The 18,348-nt window shown below is 31.3% G+C and overlaps 3 protein-coding genes across 3 annotated transcripts; 1 reads left to right on the top strand and 2 right to left on the bottom strand.

Annotated features, from left to right (window-relative positions):
* On the bottom strand, window positions 78-5,056 carry LOC109348370 (cell division control protein 48 homolog E). The gene is made up of 9 exons (XM_019588771.1): window positions 4,920-5,056; window positions 4,671-4,839; window positions 3,669-3,897; window positions 2,143-2,909; window positions 1,832-2,053; window positions 1,611-1,682; window positions 1,243-1,524; window positions 720-1,079; window positions 78-629 (listed from the first exon to the last, which is right to left on the bottom strand). Exons 1-9 carry the CDS (start codon window positions 4,946-4,948, stop codon window positions 330-332), a joined length of 2,430 nt encoding a protein of 809 aa, XP_019444316.1. The 5' UTR covers window positions 4,949-5,056; the 3' UTR covers window positions 78-329.
* Window positions 6,708-8,759, top strand: LOC109347233 (membrane magnesium transporter-like). The gene is made up of 4 exons (XM_019586941.1): window positions 6,708-6,927; window positions 7,029-7,081; window positions 7,191-7,291; window positions 8,485-8,759. Exons 1-4 carry the CDS (start codon window positions 6,855-6,857, stop codon window positions 8,576-8,578), a joined length of 321 nt encoding a protein of 106 aa, XP_019442486.1. The 5' UTR covers window positions 6,708-6,854; the 3' UTR covers window positions 8,579-8,759.
* Window positions 13,259-13,792, bottom strand: LOC109347232 (auxin-induced protein 6B-like). Its single transcript, XM_019586940.1, has one exon. It carries the CDS (start codon window positions 13,668-13,670, stop codon window positions 13,293-13,295), a length of 378 nt encoding a protein of 125 aa, XP_019442485.1. The 5' UTR covers window positions 13,671-13,792; the 3' UTR covers window positions 13,259-13,292.

The following is an 18,348-nucleotide window of genomic DNA, read 5'->3' as shown; positions in this document are numbered from 1 at the left end:
AACTGGCTCATAACTAGTTATATATAAATTTGCGAGAAAATTCTCATAACTAAAAAATAAATGTGGTGCACAAAAAATGAGTCTAAATTGGTGTATGAAATTTAGTTTATATAAAGTGTTGGCACTTGAGAATGAGCAAAGTAGTTTCAGAAGCTGTCTTGAGTTATGCAACAAAAACTATCAAATAATTCCAACTTTGAAGCAATGCCTTTTAACGTAGCAATGGCAATAATAATCCAAAAGAAGCCTTAGAGACTTCATACAAAAAATGATAAGTTCATAATAAGATAGCATGGCATTCATGAAGAAAAATGAACATACAAGTTGATCTAACTGTAAAGATCATCATCATCTGCTCCACCGGCAGATGCAAACGGATCAGATGCAGCAGTAGTGGCACCACCACCAGAGCTAGCATCGGCAAACCTGAACTCGCTTCCAAACCCTCTTGACTGCTGCAATGTTTGGGCAAATGCCTGGTACTTGCGAATGTCGGCATCACTCACACTCCTTCGTGCGTACTTCATTGATTCCTCAAAATGAGCTGCCTTGATTTCTGCTACCTCGTCTTCAATATCCTCTTCCATGGCCTCCGGGTTCTCACTTCTCCTCCTTTCTCTCTCAATGTCCTGCCAATAGAAGTTACGAACTAAAGATATTAAAATAAATCCAAGAGACTTGGTAAATGGAACAAAAGAAAGAAGTGCTCAGAAATGTACCTTCTCAATGTTTTCTCTAATGGCATACTTGCATGCACGCTGGCAAATTTCAGTAATATCAGCACCACTAAAGCCTTGAGTGTACTTTGCAAGTGCTTTGATGTCGACATCTTTCGAGATTGGGGATTTCCTCAAGCAAGCTTTAAATATATTATGACGGGAATCCTCATCTGGGAGTGGGATATAAATCAACTGGTCTAGACGGCCTGGACGTAGAAGAGCAGAGTCAATAATGTCTGGTCGATTTGTAGCCCCAATGATGAACACAGTCTTCTTTGCTGACATCCCATCCATTTCTGTAAGCAGTTGGTTCAAAACCCTGTCAGCAGCACCACCAGCATCTCCTGAACTGCCTCCTCTCTGCAAGAACAAGTTTTGGGGACAGGTAAGAAAAAAATATAACGGTTCTGTAAAGGCATCTAGTCTTATTCAATACATTAAGAATGAATACATTAGTTTTAGAAACCAATAAGTTTTGCCTTAAGTCCAAATCATAGCTTTAGTACCCTTGATAAGTACGAACCTGTGTTGCTATGGAGTCAAGTTCATCAAAGAACAGGACACATGGAGCAGAACCACGTGCCTTGTCAAAAATTTCCCTCACATTAGCCTCACTTTCTCCAAACCACATTGTGAGTAGCTCAGGACCTTTGACACTGATGAAATTGGCTTGACATTCATTGGCAATAGCTTTCGCCAAAAGGGTTTTGCCACACCCAGGAGGACCATAGAAAAGAACCCCCTTTGAAGGCGACATTCCGAATTTCTCAAACTTTTCAGGGTGTTCCACTGGATATTGAACGGTCTGCAAAACAGATCAGTATTAAAATCTAGAAGCGTGTGAAAGGAAACAAATGCTTTACTGTATTTCAATGGAAGAGCTTCAATTACCTCTTGGAGCTCTCTCTTAACATTTTCAAGGCCACCAATGTCCTCCCAGCTAACGTTGGGCACTTCGACAACCTAGTTCATTAGCAAAGTTGAAGTTAGATATTAATCAAACCCTAGATAGGTGTAGTCACAAAAGGTTGCAGCCAAAAGAGTCAGAACAAGAGAACAGGAAGCTTAACATTGATAAAATAAACATCTAAAACTGCTGATAAAAAACTTACTGTTTCACGGAGAGCAGAAGGATTGCTGGAACCAAGAGCAGAGTGAAAATGATCATTAGTCACTGCCATCGAGTTCAATATCTCCGCATCAATTGTCTCGTCTTCTAAGTCAATCACATCCATTTTCTCTCTGATGCATTGAAGTGCAGCTTCAGTACACAGAGCAGCTAGATCAGCACCAACATAGCCATGGGTGTCCTTGGCAATCTTTTCTAAATCAACCTGCAAATGACACAATGAACAAAATACTTTCAGAATTCAGAGCATTTAAATCAAACCACACCTTTGGAAGAATTAAATTTTGATATTACATTTTCAGCAAGCTTCATATTCTTAGTATGAATTCGAAGAACCTCAAGACGCCCAACTTCATCTGGAACACCAATATCTATCTCTCGATCAAACCTTCCAAACCTCCTAAGAGCAGGGTCAATGCTATTGGGGCGATTTGTGGCTCCCATAACAATTACATGTGCTCGTGATTTAAGTCCATCCATGAGGGTCAATAGCTGGGAAACAATCCTCCTCTCAACTTCACCATTAGTCTTCTCCCTCTTTGGAGCTATTGAATCTATCTCATCAATGAAGATGATGGATGGAGCATTCTTCTCTGCTTCCTCAAATGCCTTCCTCAGATTGCTTTCACTCTCACCCGCTAGTTTTGACATGATCTCAGGGCCATTGATGCAGAAAAAGAAGGCACCAGTTTCATTTGCCACTGCACGAGCAATAAGTGTCTTGCCAGACCCCGGGGGTCCATACAGCAGAATTCCTTTAGGTGGCTTAACACCAATAGACTTGAACAATTGAGGGTGCCTCAGTGGTAGTTCTACTAGCTCCCGAATCTGTGCCATCTGCTTTCGTACACCACCGACATCATCATAGCCAACCTCGTCTAATCGATTCTCATCTTCCCTTTTAACAGGCTCTCCTTCACAGAAAATTTCAGTGTCCGGGGCAACAACACAATACTCACCAGGGTCAGTTTCAATAACCTTGAATTCTACACTTCTCATCCCCCCTCTCACAAGGAAGAAGTCACCCTTCCTCACTGGTCGATATGCCTCCAGGAAATAAGCTGCAAAAGTAAAACTAGTATCACTACTCAAAATAGATTAAAATCCAACAAGCTTATATGTCAACGAGGAGAGGGGGTTCCGATTAAAATAGCAGAATAAAAGTCCTACTATGTCTACCATTTAACTTCAATAACTCGATGGTAATAATTTTCGTTGACACCAATAGGTTAGAGTGACCATATAACCTCAGCCGAGATATTTCCATATAGAGAGTAGGATAATACATTCTTCATTTATATACTAAGCATGAAAACTGCACAGTTACCCGATATTTAAAATCACTTCTTAAATATTAAACGAATTCATTACTAACTCATCATATTGAACCCACCCCCCAATAGCACGTGGAAGCCACTTATTTATAAGGATCATTGACTGCCAGCAGTAGTTCCTTCTCTGCAACCACCTATTAATTGGCACTTAGCAGCTTTGTGCTTTTAAGTGGTGGATGCTTGAGAAATCAAAACAGTAGCTGTCTTCAAAAAACACTATTAATCTGAAATGTGATTTTGTTAATACTGTGGAATGTGGATGAGAAGCAAACCATTGGTTATCCCAAGAAGGAAAAATGTTATCATTAGATATGAATATATGATAAGATGAACTATCATTCTTCATTTTTCAAGCCTTCTCTAAGCAAGGGGAAGGGCTTAGATTACTAAAGACATGTACCAAAATTTGTGATAGACATAAAAGCAATAAGAGAGTATGCAAAGCTTTCATATTTGTCTACCAAACACAACGAAACAGTAACTCACGTTTTATGTATGCATCAAAGAGGTTCCCTGTCACCCCTTCAATAGTGTCATCCACAGGAAGAACATGGACTCTCTTTCCATATTTCACATCAGGGCACTGATGCACCGAAACAACATCACCGAGCCTAACCCTGAGGTTGTTTCTCACAACCTTGTTCATTCTTATTTTTGGTTCCTCACATGTGTCATCAGCAAGTGCAATACAGACTGTATCTTTCCTTTTTTTTCCCTGGAGACAAACAACAGCAAAGAAACATGAGGGTTATATAGGCAACAACTCTTATTAAAAAATATATAGGCAACATGTTATCCTCATACAAGAAGAAACGTAATGGCTCAATCTTCCACAATAAAAAAACCATTACAAAAATATAATAGCATGGGATAAATGATAGTTTGATACAAAATGGTTCCATTTTCAAGTCAACTTCATCAGCAAAAAAATAATAATAAAATAGCAGAGGTATTCACAGAAACAGTTAATAGCAAGCCAATACATAGAGAACATAGGGTTTTGAATATTGGTAGTGAATGTGTTGTGATCCCAGTTGCGTTGGACCAGTTGTGGCCAAGGCAGCCTACATTCACAGGCCACAGCCTGGTGAGTTTGAGGCAGACACTGCAATGCAAATGCTAGAAGCTTAAATCTTTCTACTTTGACTCAAATCCCAATTCCAAACCCTAATCAATAACACTAACATTATATTATTAAAAGTACAGGGACTTCAATGTTGACTATAGAGTAACAAAAATTAGCTACTTCTACCAACAAATACATATAGTAGACATGCTACATTGGATTAACACATGAATTCTATTGTATACTTGATATATTTAATATTTTTATAAATTATAAATACAAAAGCAGAGAAATCAGGGTCTCAGATCCTGACTAATATACAACTCTACCATAATACCCTTACAAAAAAGACACAAACTTTGAGTATCATATCAGTCAAAAACCCTAATTATTCATGAATCAACGAGATAAGGTAAGATTACCTTGATCAAGATGGTATCACCACGGAAAAGTTGGAGCTTCTCCATGGTATCAGGGTGAAGTGCGACGACAGAGTTATCATCGTTGATGGATTCGTCAACAACCAAACGATTCGGTGCTTTCTTCCGTTCCAAAATCGCGGTACTGAAATCTCTCTTCGTTCCCTTATTACTGCAATAACAATAGCAATTAATCATTCGATTCAAAATCAAAGAGAGCAACAATAATTGAATAGGGATCGGAGATCTTACGCATCAGAGGATTCAGGTTGGTTCGCCATTTCAATGGATTCGATTCACTTCGCTCTGAAGAGAGAGAGAGAGGTTTGAAAGTTTTGTATTGAATGGAATGGATCGGAATGGTTATGGGTTTGGGTTAATATTTATATAAATGGGTTAGTGGGTTTGCTACGTTTCTTCTTATCAAAGCAATGCCCTTCTTCTTTATCTTTTGCTTCCTACTAACTTATCATAATATAATATATCTTCGTATCTTACAACATAATAATATAACATATATCATAATTTTAATGATTAGAAGGTATAATATACTTTTTTATATCATGTGATATTTTATTCTCTTTAACTTATATAGTATTATTCTTTTTGATTGATTCATATATCCTCTTATCCATATATCATCATCGATTGTTTCATTAATAATTTGTTTAACAAGGAAAATCAATGAAAATAATGGGGTGTGAGATGGGGATTTGACTTGGGTAAGGTATAAAATTGTTTTATTTTATTAAATTATTATGATCTGAAGTTAAATGTATTATATTTGAGTTTTGTAAATTATATTTGACATGTTTTCAGGATAGATTTAGATTATGATTGTGTTATCTTACCTTATATAAATAATTAGCTTAATTTTTTATAATTTGATATTGATAATCAAATCTAATTAAGAATTCTAATATTTTAGCTTAAAGCTAACTTGAATGCTAATGTACAATAAGAATTGAGATACATATAAAAAAAATGGGTGAGAATTTCAAAATTAACTACACAAAAATAGGAATATGATAAAAAATTACATAGTTATAGATGGGAGAATATACCCATGAATGGACCAAGTTGAGTGAGGTCAAGTGTTATCACTATAATTCACAATTGTTTTGTTTTATGATGAATATATGAAAGTTATTATTAGTTTATTCTGTATTTTCATGTTTAATTTATCCTTTTATATATATTAGCAATGATGTAAAAACCGTACCGTATCGGCTGTTCGACCAGAAAATCGGCGAATCAAACCCCTAACCAGTGCGGTACATATATTGAACCGGCCAAATATCAAAACTGGTGAATCGGTTACACATATATTTTTTTTAAAAACTTAAAAACTGACTCATCTTTCCAACCATTCTTCAACACTTCAAGACATATGCTTCCAAGACATACTTAGATTATACATTTTGGCTCATAATATTCGTGTGTAATCTCAGTGACATTTGTGTAATCTTGGAGTATTGTCTAGAGATAGGATTTAGTGCAAAAATATAATCTCGATGTAAGACAACTTTAACTCCTTGATGTTAAATGTTAAAACTCCAATTTTATTTGTTTTGTAGAGTGAGTTGTGAACTTGTGTCATTTATTTATATTTTACGGTTGTTTAGTGATATTTTTTGATTGATATATGTTTTGTAATTTAGACTTTGAAATTGTTAAAGACTTAAAGTTGTTTGTTTATGTGAATTTTGAGTAGATTATGAATATGAATTATAAATTTGAGTATCTACTTATTTGAATTTTTTTGTGTTATAGGCTTATACATATATATAAATATAAGTAGGTATGTCAAGTTTAATCGACATGCTGTTTAATTATTGAACCACCGAATTAAATCACTATATCAGTATGCTGACCGGTTTGATAACCGGTTCGATTTTAACATCACTGTATATTAGCCTAAAAATATTAATGGAATGCAAAATTAAGTATTAAAAAATCAATTCAATCATTTCTTAATATAAAATGAAAATATCAATTTTCAAAATAAAAACAAATAATTTTCCCTTCTAATTCAAACTTTTATAAGAAGACATAATTTTGAGATTAACACTCACACTTCATCGTACACTATTCAGAGTTTGATTCACTCATTTCGGAAATCCTAAGGTTGTTACCGTCGAAGACAATCATCGATAACAGAAAATCTAATTCCCACTGAACTCAATTATGGGTTTAGTTTTTACTATGGGACTTCTCGGAATTTTGATTTTCTTTCACGCCGCTTATTCAACCATACAATGTAATAATAATTCCAAAATTCATTCTTTTTCTCATTTACTTCAATTTTCACAAACCTTTGTTTCATATTTGTGTGCTTTTCTATCTATATTTTTGTTGCAGATAGGGGTTTGTTGAAGATAACGGAAGAAGAGTTTTCAGGGCCTCCATTCAATGTAAAAAAAAATATTTTTTTAATTAGTTTTGCTTTTGATTTTGAAAAACAAAAAATGGGTTTGATTTATTTGAATTTTATGTTGTTTTTTTCTTCATCCTTGAATGCAGGTTTTGATTGAACTGTTACTTGGATTAGTGCTTTGTATTTGGTCTGCATTGATTCTGCCTGGGAAATTTTTGTCCATACATCCTCACTCTGAAGATAACAGGTAGATTCTTTTGTTTATCAATTTCAATGCTTTGTTTTTTTTTTGATGAATTTTATGTTTGTGGTTAAATTCATTTTGGCATGTTACCTATGATTATTTTGAGAATGTTGTGTGGATGGGTGGACATATTAGACAATACAGGATTATAGAATTATGAATGAATTTATTAGCGATAGTTGAATCTCTCTTTAAGAGTCTATTTGCGAGTTAGTTTTTAGAGGGGTTGAAAAAAACAGAGGGCTTGAGAGCTATCTTGTAAGTGTATTTCATTACTCCAAAGTATTTTCCTTCCCTCTATCATCTTCCGATATCCAACTCGAAACAAACCCTAAGGGGAATAGATAAGATGGAGGATAGTCCAATAGGTTGAGAGAGATCCGGGAAAATCATAGGCGAAATTATTAAGAAAGATTTAGATTTAAATGGTTTGTCCGTAGACATGATTTCAATGAGACATCATTTGACTTTGATCCATATGCTGAGTCCACCTAGTGTGTAAAGACTTGTTTTTGCTTGAGCCTCCAAGTTATTAATTCCTTCACACTAGGAGTGAATCTTAATGGTGTATATTTGTCAAAGCTTGTTCTTTATTTACCATCTTGATAAAGTTGTTGTTTAGCTTAAGCTAACAAGTTATTGAAACCTCTAAGAAATAACTAACAAATTGATAACATTTTTTCATAGAAAAGATTTGATAAAATTACTTCACCCTGTGAATGATTATGAATCCTAATGATGTATACTTGTCAAACACTGTTCTTCTCTGATCTTTACTATCTTGACAAAGTTCTGTTGCTGATCGCATTATGTCTTAACTCTTACGTAACGCTTTACATAGAAGATAAGACCAAAAAAATGGAGGAATAGGGGAATAGAGAGTTAGAGGGGCCGAAACTAGATATGGTTTAAAAGTTCAAGAACACTGTAAAAATAGGTAAATAGAAACTTCAGAAACTAATTCTGCTATCGGGTTGATCTTGTTCTCGTTGCTTGAGCGCGATTGTTTTGATAACTGGTGCTGGATGATTGAGTTTTATGTTAGAGGCTTTATATTTGTCTTTGGTTGTACTCTGCTTATAATTGAGGTATATAACATCCCAATGTTGTAAATTACTCTGACTCTACTTGCAAATATCACTTGGTATGAAACTTTTTTGAATCTCAATCATCAAAGTTTGTCTCCTTTGTTGCAGGATTGTTTCTTTACCTGCCAATGTAGACTTCATGATCTTCAACCACCGAGGCAAGGTCTTTCCCGTAGAAACGGGTGTGAAGCTTATACAATGAGGACTTTTCGTCCCTCAAATGAGAAGGAAAAACATTCTCTGGATAAACAAAAGAACATGAATTTGTATTTGCTATCACAATTGGTAAGTGTACTATCTTTTGCAGTTTCCTTTTGTAGCTTATACTTTAGATTTCTTAGTGGCCAATTGCCAAAGTAATTTTTGACATGATTTTGTCACCTTAGTCATTTATGAAGAGGCCACTTTGACCAATATTTACATACATGATTTACATAGAGGTAGGGGGTATAAATTTGACTAATTTGCTGTGTATGGATGAAAATAACTTGAAGAGATAAAATACCGCAATAATATTTTCGTTTGAATTCGTTTATTAAAGACTTGATTGTTGTTATATATGATTATAACACAGTAATGAAAGAATATATAAATGATCTTCATATTAGTTCTGTATCATAGGAAGATCAGAACCGGTCGATGCGTATGTGCTCTCATTCATCTATAAACTATAATCTTCTTTAATTCTTAAGGCCAGTGTAACTTAACAATAAACCTCTTCTTCTCCCTTATTAGAAGGAACAACAAAGTGTCCTTCCTTAACATAAGCCCAAAGTCGAGGGTTCGATTCTTGTGAGCGACACTTGTTGGGAGGGACAGCCACGAATCCCGGAATGGATTAATTCCTTACCCCAAAAAAAAGTAATAATATGTGGGTAGCTGATTCAATCCAACAACATCATTCATCATGAGTTAGGAGTAGTCATATCCTTCAGTACCAAATTCATTTTTTAAATGTTTGTAAAAGAAAACAACTTTTAAATCAGGTGCAAATTCCCTGATTAATTGCAAGATTTGATAGGGGAAACATGTACGAAGAATCCTTATGATTTTTACTTTTGTCATGATTTATGCTGAAGATGTATATTATTATAATTTGCCTTCTCCTAAGTAATTTAATTTCAATAAATAATGGGCAACACTTTCTTGTAAATGTGTTGAGTATTTTATCTTAATGTTTTTTTATTGTTGATAATTTACTTCCACATGAAGCTTCCATTTAATGTATAAGGTTCTTTTTGCCTATTCTTAGAATACTACCATCTACTATTTTATTATTGAAATTAAATGAAGTTTGAATACATGTTCTCTCCCATGTTAGATTTCACATGCAAATGCATATTGTAGTATGTATATAAATGGAGAGTTTCAACATATGAGAGCATGCCCATAATGTCAACATCGATCCCAAGTAAATGTCGAGTTTCAAGGGAAGGTGTTGATTTAGTATTGTAAGGCCCCAATAGATATTTAAGATGACCAGAAGATTAATAGTTCGATTTGGAAGCGAGACTTGTTGGAAGAGATAGTCATATACTTCAAAAGGTATTAATTCCTGAAATAATATCTTTGATAGTACCAAAAAAGAAAAGGGAAGGGAACGCATTGTCATGTGATGTCTCATGAATTGTAAGTGTCATTGTTTACACTTTTATACTATCAATTGTGTCATTGGTAGTATATTGTTATCTACGTGGAAAATTAGGTTGAGGTACCTCTTTCCCTCATACTATTATATTGAGTCAAAACTCATGTTTAGTAATCAAGAGGAGTCTAATTCCATTAAATTTGTAAGAGTTTTTTACATTGTTATTATATCATTCATCATTTATATTTAATCGTCATTGATTCCAAAATAAAAATAATATAAATGACTAATAAATAATATACCAACTATGTATAAAATTTTGCAACATGCCATTTAATGCAAACAAAACTTTGATCAGTATAGATTTGTACTCATCAGTACGCGGAACTTGTACGAAGCAAGCATTCTTATCCTCTCCCTCTATTATTTCCTCACCTTTTTTATAACCTACTTTATTTTTTGCAATGAAAACTTATTTCATAATCAAATCATAGTACAAATTATCAACTATTTGTTGATTCAGGTGATACATAAAATGCTTCAGAATCATGAAATATATTTGTGAGATGACTTTGAAACTTTTAATTTTCCTTTTTTTTTCTCTCTAAAACCTAACTCACAAACACTATGTTAAGTAATACTTAGAGTTTGAATATTGTGTATGAAAAAAAATCTTTATTATAAGAATTAACCCTACTATGATATGAATGTTCTCAGCACAAATACAACTTGTCCTAACAAATTACTAATAGAAGTTCAAATTCTAAAGTTATCATTCTAAGAGCTAAATTTGTGGATATTAAAGTAAGTAAATAAAAACTGATATCACCTATTTTTATTGAATAATTAAATATTCTACAACCCATTTTAAATATTAGTATATATTTATGAGGAATTTTCTCCAATTTGGAATATTCTGCGAACTTTCACATGTAGGAGGAATTTGAGTGCCATAAATTAAAAATGAGTGAGAGAGAGAATATATAAGAAGGTAATAAGAACAAAATATGAGAACAAAAGTGGAATATATATAAATTGTTTACGCGTAAGAAGAAACCGTTGCATGTGATACATTAATCAGCATGAATGGACGTAGTTATCACTCTCAATATTCTATCATCACCATATACAATAAAAAACTATATATATCGCACAAAAATTAAATATATACTAATTATATATGATAAAATATTTTATCAATATATATTTATATATATATAATAAAATAAAGTAAAGAAAATAAAATTCACATCCAATAATGATTATGAAGTCTACAAATTAAATCATTTGAAGTGAGTTATATGATGTGTGGGGGTAAATGGTTGAATATATCTAATGAGTAATGGGCATGCATGATAATAGAATGATTCAGAAATGTTTTCCAACACATGAAAAATTGTACCAACAGAAAAAAGTAACCAAACCTAACTTAGTGGTTTATTATAGTTTTCCACGATTATAATATATATATATCATGAAGTTTTGAAAGTTGAAACATTTACTTCTTTATCTCAAAAGTATGGTAAAAGATTGTCCCAAATCAAAGTCAAAATAATATTTTTTTAGAGAAATATTAAAAGTATGGTTCCTTATTACTCTTGACTTATTAATTTTACCATTTTTTGGACTGAAGGAGTATATTAGTAGTAGTTATAATGTTATATAACACGAGCAAAACTCTTTTTTGTTTTGTGTATATATATAGCGTGTTGACATGCACTATCGTGCCTGTCAACCCGGTTTCCTATCGTTTGTAATGTATAGTTTGTATTTTATAAATTCAAATATAATTTTTTGCGCTAAATTTACTGTTGAATTTTTTCAATTGGTCTAATATTCAATTTTTTAAATACACTTTTAAAATAAGAAGATAATAAGGATAAAATAAGAAAATAATATTGTATAGTTTTTTGGTAAAAATAAAAAGATATTGAGGGCAAAATAGGAAAACACAAATTACACCATGATGGGTGGTTATTTTGTGTTTCCCCTTTATTAATAGTATAGATATAGCATGCTATTTAATAGATTTTAATGAAAACCATTACATTATCTATATGAAAATAGTTAGGTACGCTATAGATGGTAATAGATAAAGATCTATTAATAAATAATTAATTTTTTAATTCACATAACATATTTTAATTAGTTCAATATATAGTTTGAGATACAATTTAGAATAACATATCCATATCAAGTTTAAGTTGCTTCGTATCTACTTTGCAAGCAAACAAAAGTTTCAGCACTTATAATAGATTTCCTTCATATTTCACAAAAACATACATAATATGCCATTATGGAGATGAAATTTCATTATGTAAGTGTTTCTATAAACATTATAGAGTTGTGAAATCTTCCTCCAAGCTAATGATTAAATGATGTCCTCATGAATTTAATTAATCTCAGATATGCGTAATTGTCATTCCAATAAGTATCGTTCTCGTGAATCAAATCATTAGTATTTTAATCATTATCAGTATTTAATAATATCTTACACCACTAGATCAACATTTTGAATTACAAACTCAAATATGAAATAGTTACTCAATATACTTTAAAAATCTCTCAAAAAGTAACATATCTTATTTCTAAAATACCTTATTTACCATTTTTAAGTGACAACTTTTTTAAAGCAGAATTTAATGCTAAAATCCTCCATCAAGCTATACTGAAGTTTTATCACTTGACATCACAACCTTATAATATAATTATGAGAAAATAAATTGTACATTGAATACATTAAAAGTTTTATAATATATAATTCAATAATAATAAGTTAATAATTAATAATTTTTAAATAATAGTAATTTAAATGAATGATAAGTATTATATTCATAAAAACTTTGCAACATCATTCCACACATATTAAATTATATTACCATAATCACTTTTACTCATTTTCCACAGTGTAGAGCAGCTTTTTTTAAAATCTATACAACTAATATGTACCTCCATATATAGCAAAACCCCCTTTATATCTGTCATATTAATGGAATGAAGCTGTCACAATTATAAACAATACATTTTATATGTTCAAGAAAAAAATAAATACTAGAAATAGTTAGAACAATCCGTATTCATGCATCTACCTATGCAAAAATTTGCAATGATGTCTACCCAGAAAAAAGGAAAATACAAAAAAAAAATTATATGAATATTTGTATAATCACTTTTGTTTATCAATAATGATTTTGTACATAAAATTGACATCTATAGTTTTTTTTTCTCTATGAAAATTAAGAGAAAGGTTGTATAAGAAATATAAAAATGTAAGTGAAAGAATGCAATGTAAGAAAGTTGCAGAATAATTCTGATCTAGGTGAAACTATTACATAGTTGCATTATCAACTTTTCGATTCTCTATAATCTTCTGAAGTTCTTGAGGCTTGCAAGGAATAATAATCACACCCTTTTGTTCAAATCCAAATTCTTCCTTAGATTTCTCCAAAAGTTTCAAGAAATCAGGATCAGTTAAGTAATCTAACTCAACAATGAACCTTTTTGCTTCTTCACCCTTGATTGCTATAACTGCAAAATGTCCTTCTTTAACATCTTTTGGAACCCTTGTTGTAGCTTCATTTTCATCATCAATGTCACTTATTGTATAAACCCTTCTTGAATAAGCTTCATTGTGTGATAAGAATTGAAGAGATTTTAGTACCTTTGTAATCAAAGACTTGAGGATCTTCTTCTTTTGAAACTCCATCACTAAGATCTTAGTGCTAAATATAAAATATTCTTGATGGAAAATGACAATAGTATGTAGTAGTAGTGTATTTGGTTTGGTGAGAAGAAACTTGAAAAAAAACTATAGGTTATGATTTGAACTTTGAGTACTAATGTTTTTTATTTATATTGTGGAATGTTGATTTTAATTTATATAGAGATTGTAACTTAATGGAATTGAAAATAGGAAAGAGACACGAAGTTTCTTTTATTTTTTTCCTTAAGGTGGGGGCATATATATATATATATATATTCATTAATTCCGTGTTACTATATGATTTAATTTAATGCAACATTTGACGCGTCAATTTCTTCTATCTAATTAATCTTGTACGCGGTACTTGGTTCCAAAACATATATAGCACTAATTTGCTGTATCTATCACTATTATATTATATTATATAATAAGATATGTATGTGTAGCTACCTTCTACTAATTGTGAAATATATTCTTTTGCAATCAATGTGTACTATATACTTTTAGGCTAATTTGCTATCTTTCATGACTTGGCAAAAAGATTATATTAATAAGTATGTTATTTACAAATAAGTATAAATTGTTTAAGTCTAACAAATAATTTTTTTTTTCTTCAAATATATAATGGGAACACATTTACTATTCATTCTCCATCACAAAATATAAAATTAATATATTTAATTCATGTTTTACTTTCCTGACAATTGAAAAATAAATGTTATATAGAGTGGTATAAATTTGGGACACTAGGTATGACTTGTAAAAGTGATGTGTCTTTTGCTTTGAACAAAGATCATTTTTTCCAAGAAAATTTTGTAAACTACATAAAATAATATAAAAATTATTAATTTTTGTTTGTATAAAAAAAAATTTAATTAAATGAGACTTTCTAATTGAGTGAGAGACAAAGTGAGACAATAATGATGATATGTGATCCTCATCCTCGTGCTTTTACCCATATAAATATTTTTTGGTATGTTATTGTCTTTACCAACAATTGTCGCTCACATGAATTGAATATTTGATCTTTGGTCTAATATGTTACCTAGAAATAAAAAATTCCTTATTATAAGATAAGTTATATTATCTAACTATTAAAATTATGATATATATCCTAATTTTCAGTTTTTAGAAGAAGAAAATTCATAAAAGAATAATAAATACGATTCATATCATAATTTTAATCACTATATTTATTCCATTATAGTATATTTTATCCTTTGTATATATTCGTTAGAGTTAAAGATTAGCTATAAGATAAAGTTTTATATTTTTCATAAATTATCATCTAATCATTCATACAGTATCTAACTGCCAACTAATGACTTGATATATATTATTCCTTTTTAGTTATTTGGTTCAAACAAAAGAAAGAAGATACTAATGATTACTTGTTCAAAAATCATATATTTTCTTGACGGTGTTCAATTCGTACTATATATGTACGTATATTCTATATTTGTCGGCAATAGAATTTCCAACGTGTTTATATCCACATTCCCTTATTATCCATAGGGGTGTGTTAATAAATTATCTCAAATTATTAAATAAGGACATCAAGATTAAAAAATTTAATACACAATTATTTGATATATCAAAATATTTATTTTTGAAGACATAGTATATATATTTTTTGATAAAATAATGTCCACCAGTCACTTGTTAATATAATATTCCTATTTTAATATTATTTTAAATGCAATGTGCGAGTTTAATAAAACAATATAGGCAAAAATGTAATTATTATATTTAAGTTGATCGTTTTCTCTCTTTACTTTGTTAAGGATCAACATTTACTATACTAAAAAAATGTGTCATTTCATGTATTATTTCCTCTGATTAATTAAAAAATATATATTTAAAGTTTTAAAATTAATAATAAAATATATTTTGGAATAGAAAATGTGTTGCGACTATTAGTTTTATTGCTCAATAGTTGACCCCAAAAAATGTTAGAAGGTAGTTGTGATCCAAGAAATTCATAAGTATAGGGAGTGGACTTTGACCCTCACCATACCCTGCGTCAAAGCATGTGTGGGAGAATGAATGCTATACCCTTCCTATTTTGGGCTTTCCGGCCCATAAAATTACCAGATAAGGGTCTAGCATTTTGTATAAGAAAAATGATGTCATGACTCATGATGACGTTGCTAGTTTTTTATACTACCAAGTGTATCTCTTCACTCTTTTGGGTAAGAAGCTAATTCATTTGGGGTTTGTGGTTGTTTGGTTGTCTCTCCCAACAAGTGTCGCTAATAGGAATTGAATCATTTACCTTTTAATCATATTGAGAATATAGTTGGGTCTTACACTACTAGAATATGAAAGTTAAAATTACGGTTGTCATGTAGCATATGTGAGGATAAATTATTTTAGTGAGAGTTAATGAAGATTGAGATGAATCTTAAAAATTAATAATTATAGTGCAAATAAAGTTAATGTGATTTGATTTGAGGTTAGAGGTTAGAACTAGTTATTTTATTGTACTATAAAATATTCCCCACTTTACAGTTGAGTAACTAATCCATTTCGAGAGTGTGATTGTCTCTTCCAATAAGTGTCGTTAACATGAATTGAATTATTATATTTTTTGTCATCTCGTAAAAATCTAATTAAATCTTATACAACTAAATTAACATCTTCTTGATAATGACACTAGTTACTCATAATAGCCACACAATGATAATAACAATTAACAAGCTGGTTCATAGGCATAAAGGTGAAAGCATGCAAGGATCATTCCAGCACTATAAAACTTCTTATATCCAGACTCTAGGCAAGGTTGACCCATTAAAAATTACTAAAAACTCTGCATGCATGTTATTTGATATGCTAATAAATACAAAAAAAAACCTTATAATCCAAGACCCAAAAACTTTATATTCCAAAACCAAACCTCAAATATTACCTATCCAGCTACGATCTATATTGAGAGTTGAAACTGAACATAAAAAGTGAGTTGAATTGTATTTAGAATGTTGAAGTATTGATTTGACATATTTTTATCTTTAACTGAACTTTTGTTCAGACATATAAGTCTATACAAATAAGTAGGCGTATCTTTTTTGATTTCCCACATAGAGGTAATTCTGTCCGAGCCATAAATATTTACAGGTAGATGAAGTTAACTCTCTCAACGGACATTTTTTTTATTTACAAGACTCGAACCCGAGACTTTACTTAAGAGAAATCAAGCATATACCACTTGAACCAACGCTAGTTAATCTTGTAGGGCGTATGTGAATCTGAATAACATTATGTTTAGGAACAATGACATGGACAAACATGATCCATGATTGAAACCTATGGACATGAATATTATCATGTCATGCAATGCATGCATGAAATGATCTAGAACTAGAAGAGGCTACACATCTATTGTCCTACATGTTGTCATACTACATGCACTATTAGTTATGGTTGATCAGAAAATTAATTAATTATTAATTTTTTAACTTCAAAATATTTTTCATTCAATCATAAATTTATAATACATGCAGTGACATAATTTGTGGGACAACCGGAAAAAGCCGACATATACTTTCACTTTCAAGAATGTCATAATCAAACCCGAGTCAGAAATGGGGACCTCACTCACTCATGACTCACCATACAAAAGGACATGGTCACCATTTTTATGGTCTAGTATTTGTCACATAAATGATGTTGCCAATATCTCCTTTTCAGTAAACATCACAATATTATTCAGCTTATTGTTAACTACGAATTCATATTGAGATAACATTAGCCACAAATTTTAATTTTTAAAAATGCATTTGAATAATGTGATTTGATCACCTAAACCATTATGTTTTTTTGTATAAAAAACAATTGTACTCTTTTATATTTTAATGGTGGAAGTAAGAAATTTAAGTTAATGGAATCAAATATTGGTTGGATTAACAATATGTTGCTCCAAGCTAAGTTAAAGAGGTTAATATCAATGTATTAACTGTTGGTACAACGGAAGTGATTATTGTGCAACATTAACCACAAACAATCAAATAAAGTACATAGAATAAATAGAAGAAACTAAAGAAGATAATTTGGTAATGAGGTTCGGCCAATTGTGTTTACATCCTCGGGAGCATTGGGCGACTGCCAAGATATTAGTAGAGAAAAAATACTACAAACTCTAGCACAAATATGAGCCTAAGTGCTTTTTTTTTGCTAAGCAAAGAATATATTAAGAAGCACAAGGGGTACTAACCCAATACAAACCAACGAGAAAACTAAGAAGAAAGAAGGATACAAGACCTCGGGCCCATACACCAATTAGAAAATGAAACATCGTTGGACTTACTATTGGCCAACAACCAAGTCCAAGATCTAATCTGAATTAAATCCAAAATATGAACCACACTAAAATCCTTGTAAGAGAAGATAACATCGTTTCTCATTATCCAAATAGACTACATAGAAGCAAACTATATCATGGACCACAGATCCGTCCCTTTTTTACACTTATACAAGTTCATATGAAGCTGGAAAAAATCAGTGCAATTATCCGGCAAAGACATCTGCTTCCCAGCCAAGAACAAACACTCTTCCAAATATTCTCAGCAAAAACACAAGATAAAAACAAATGATTTAAAGATTCCGGATAGCTTTTACAAAACACGCAACTCAAATCATCATTAGAAAGAGGGAGAGATCTCTTCTGAAGATCACACTTGGTAGC

This window comes from Lupinus angustifolius, chromosome LG05 (genome assembly GCF_001865875.1).
Source record: "Lupinus angustifolius cultivar Tanjil chromosome LG05, LupAngTanjil_v1.0, whole genome shotgun sequence".
NCBI lineage: Eukaryota > Viridiplantae > Streptophyta > Magnoliopsida > Fabales > Fabaceae > Lupinus > Lupinus angustifolius.
This window is presented reverse-complemented; position numbering and strand designations above follow the sequence as displayed.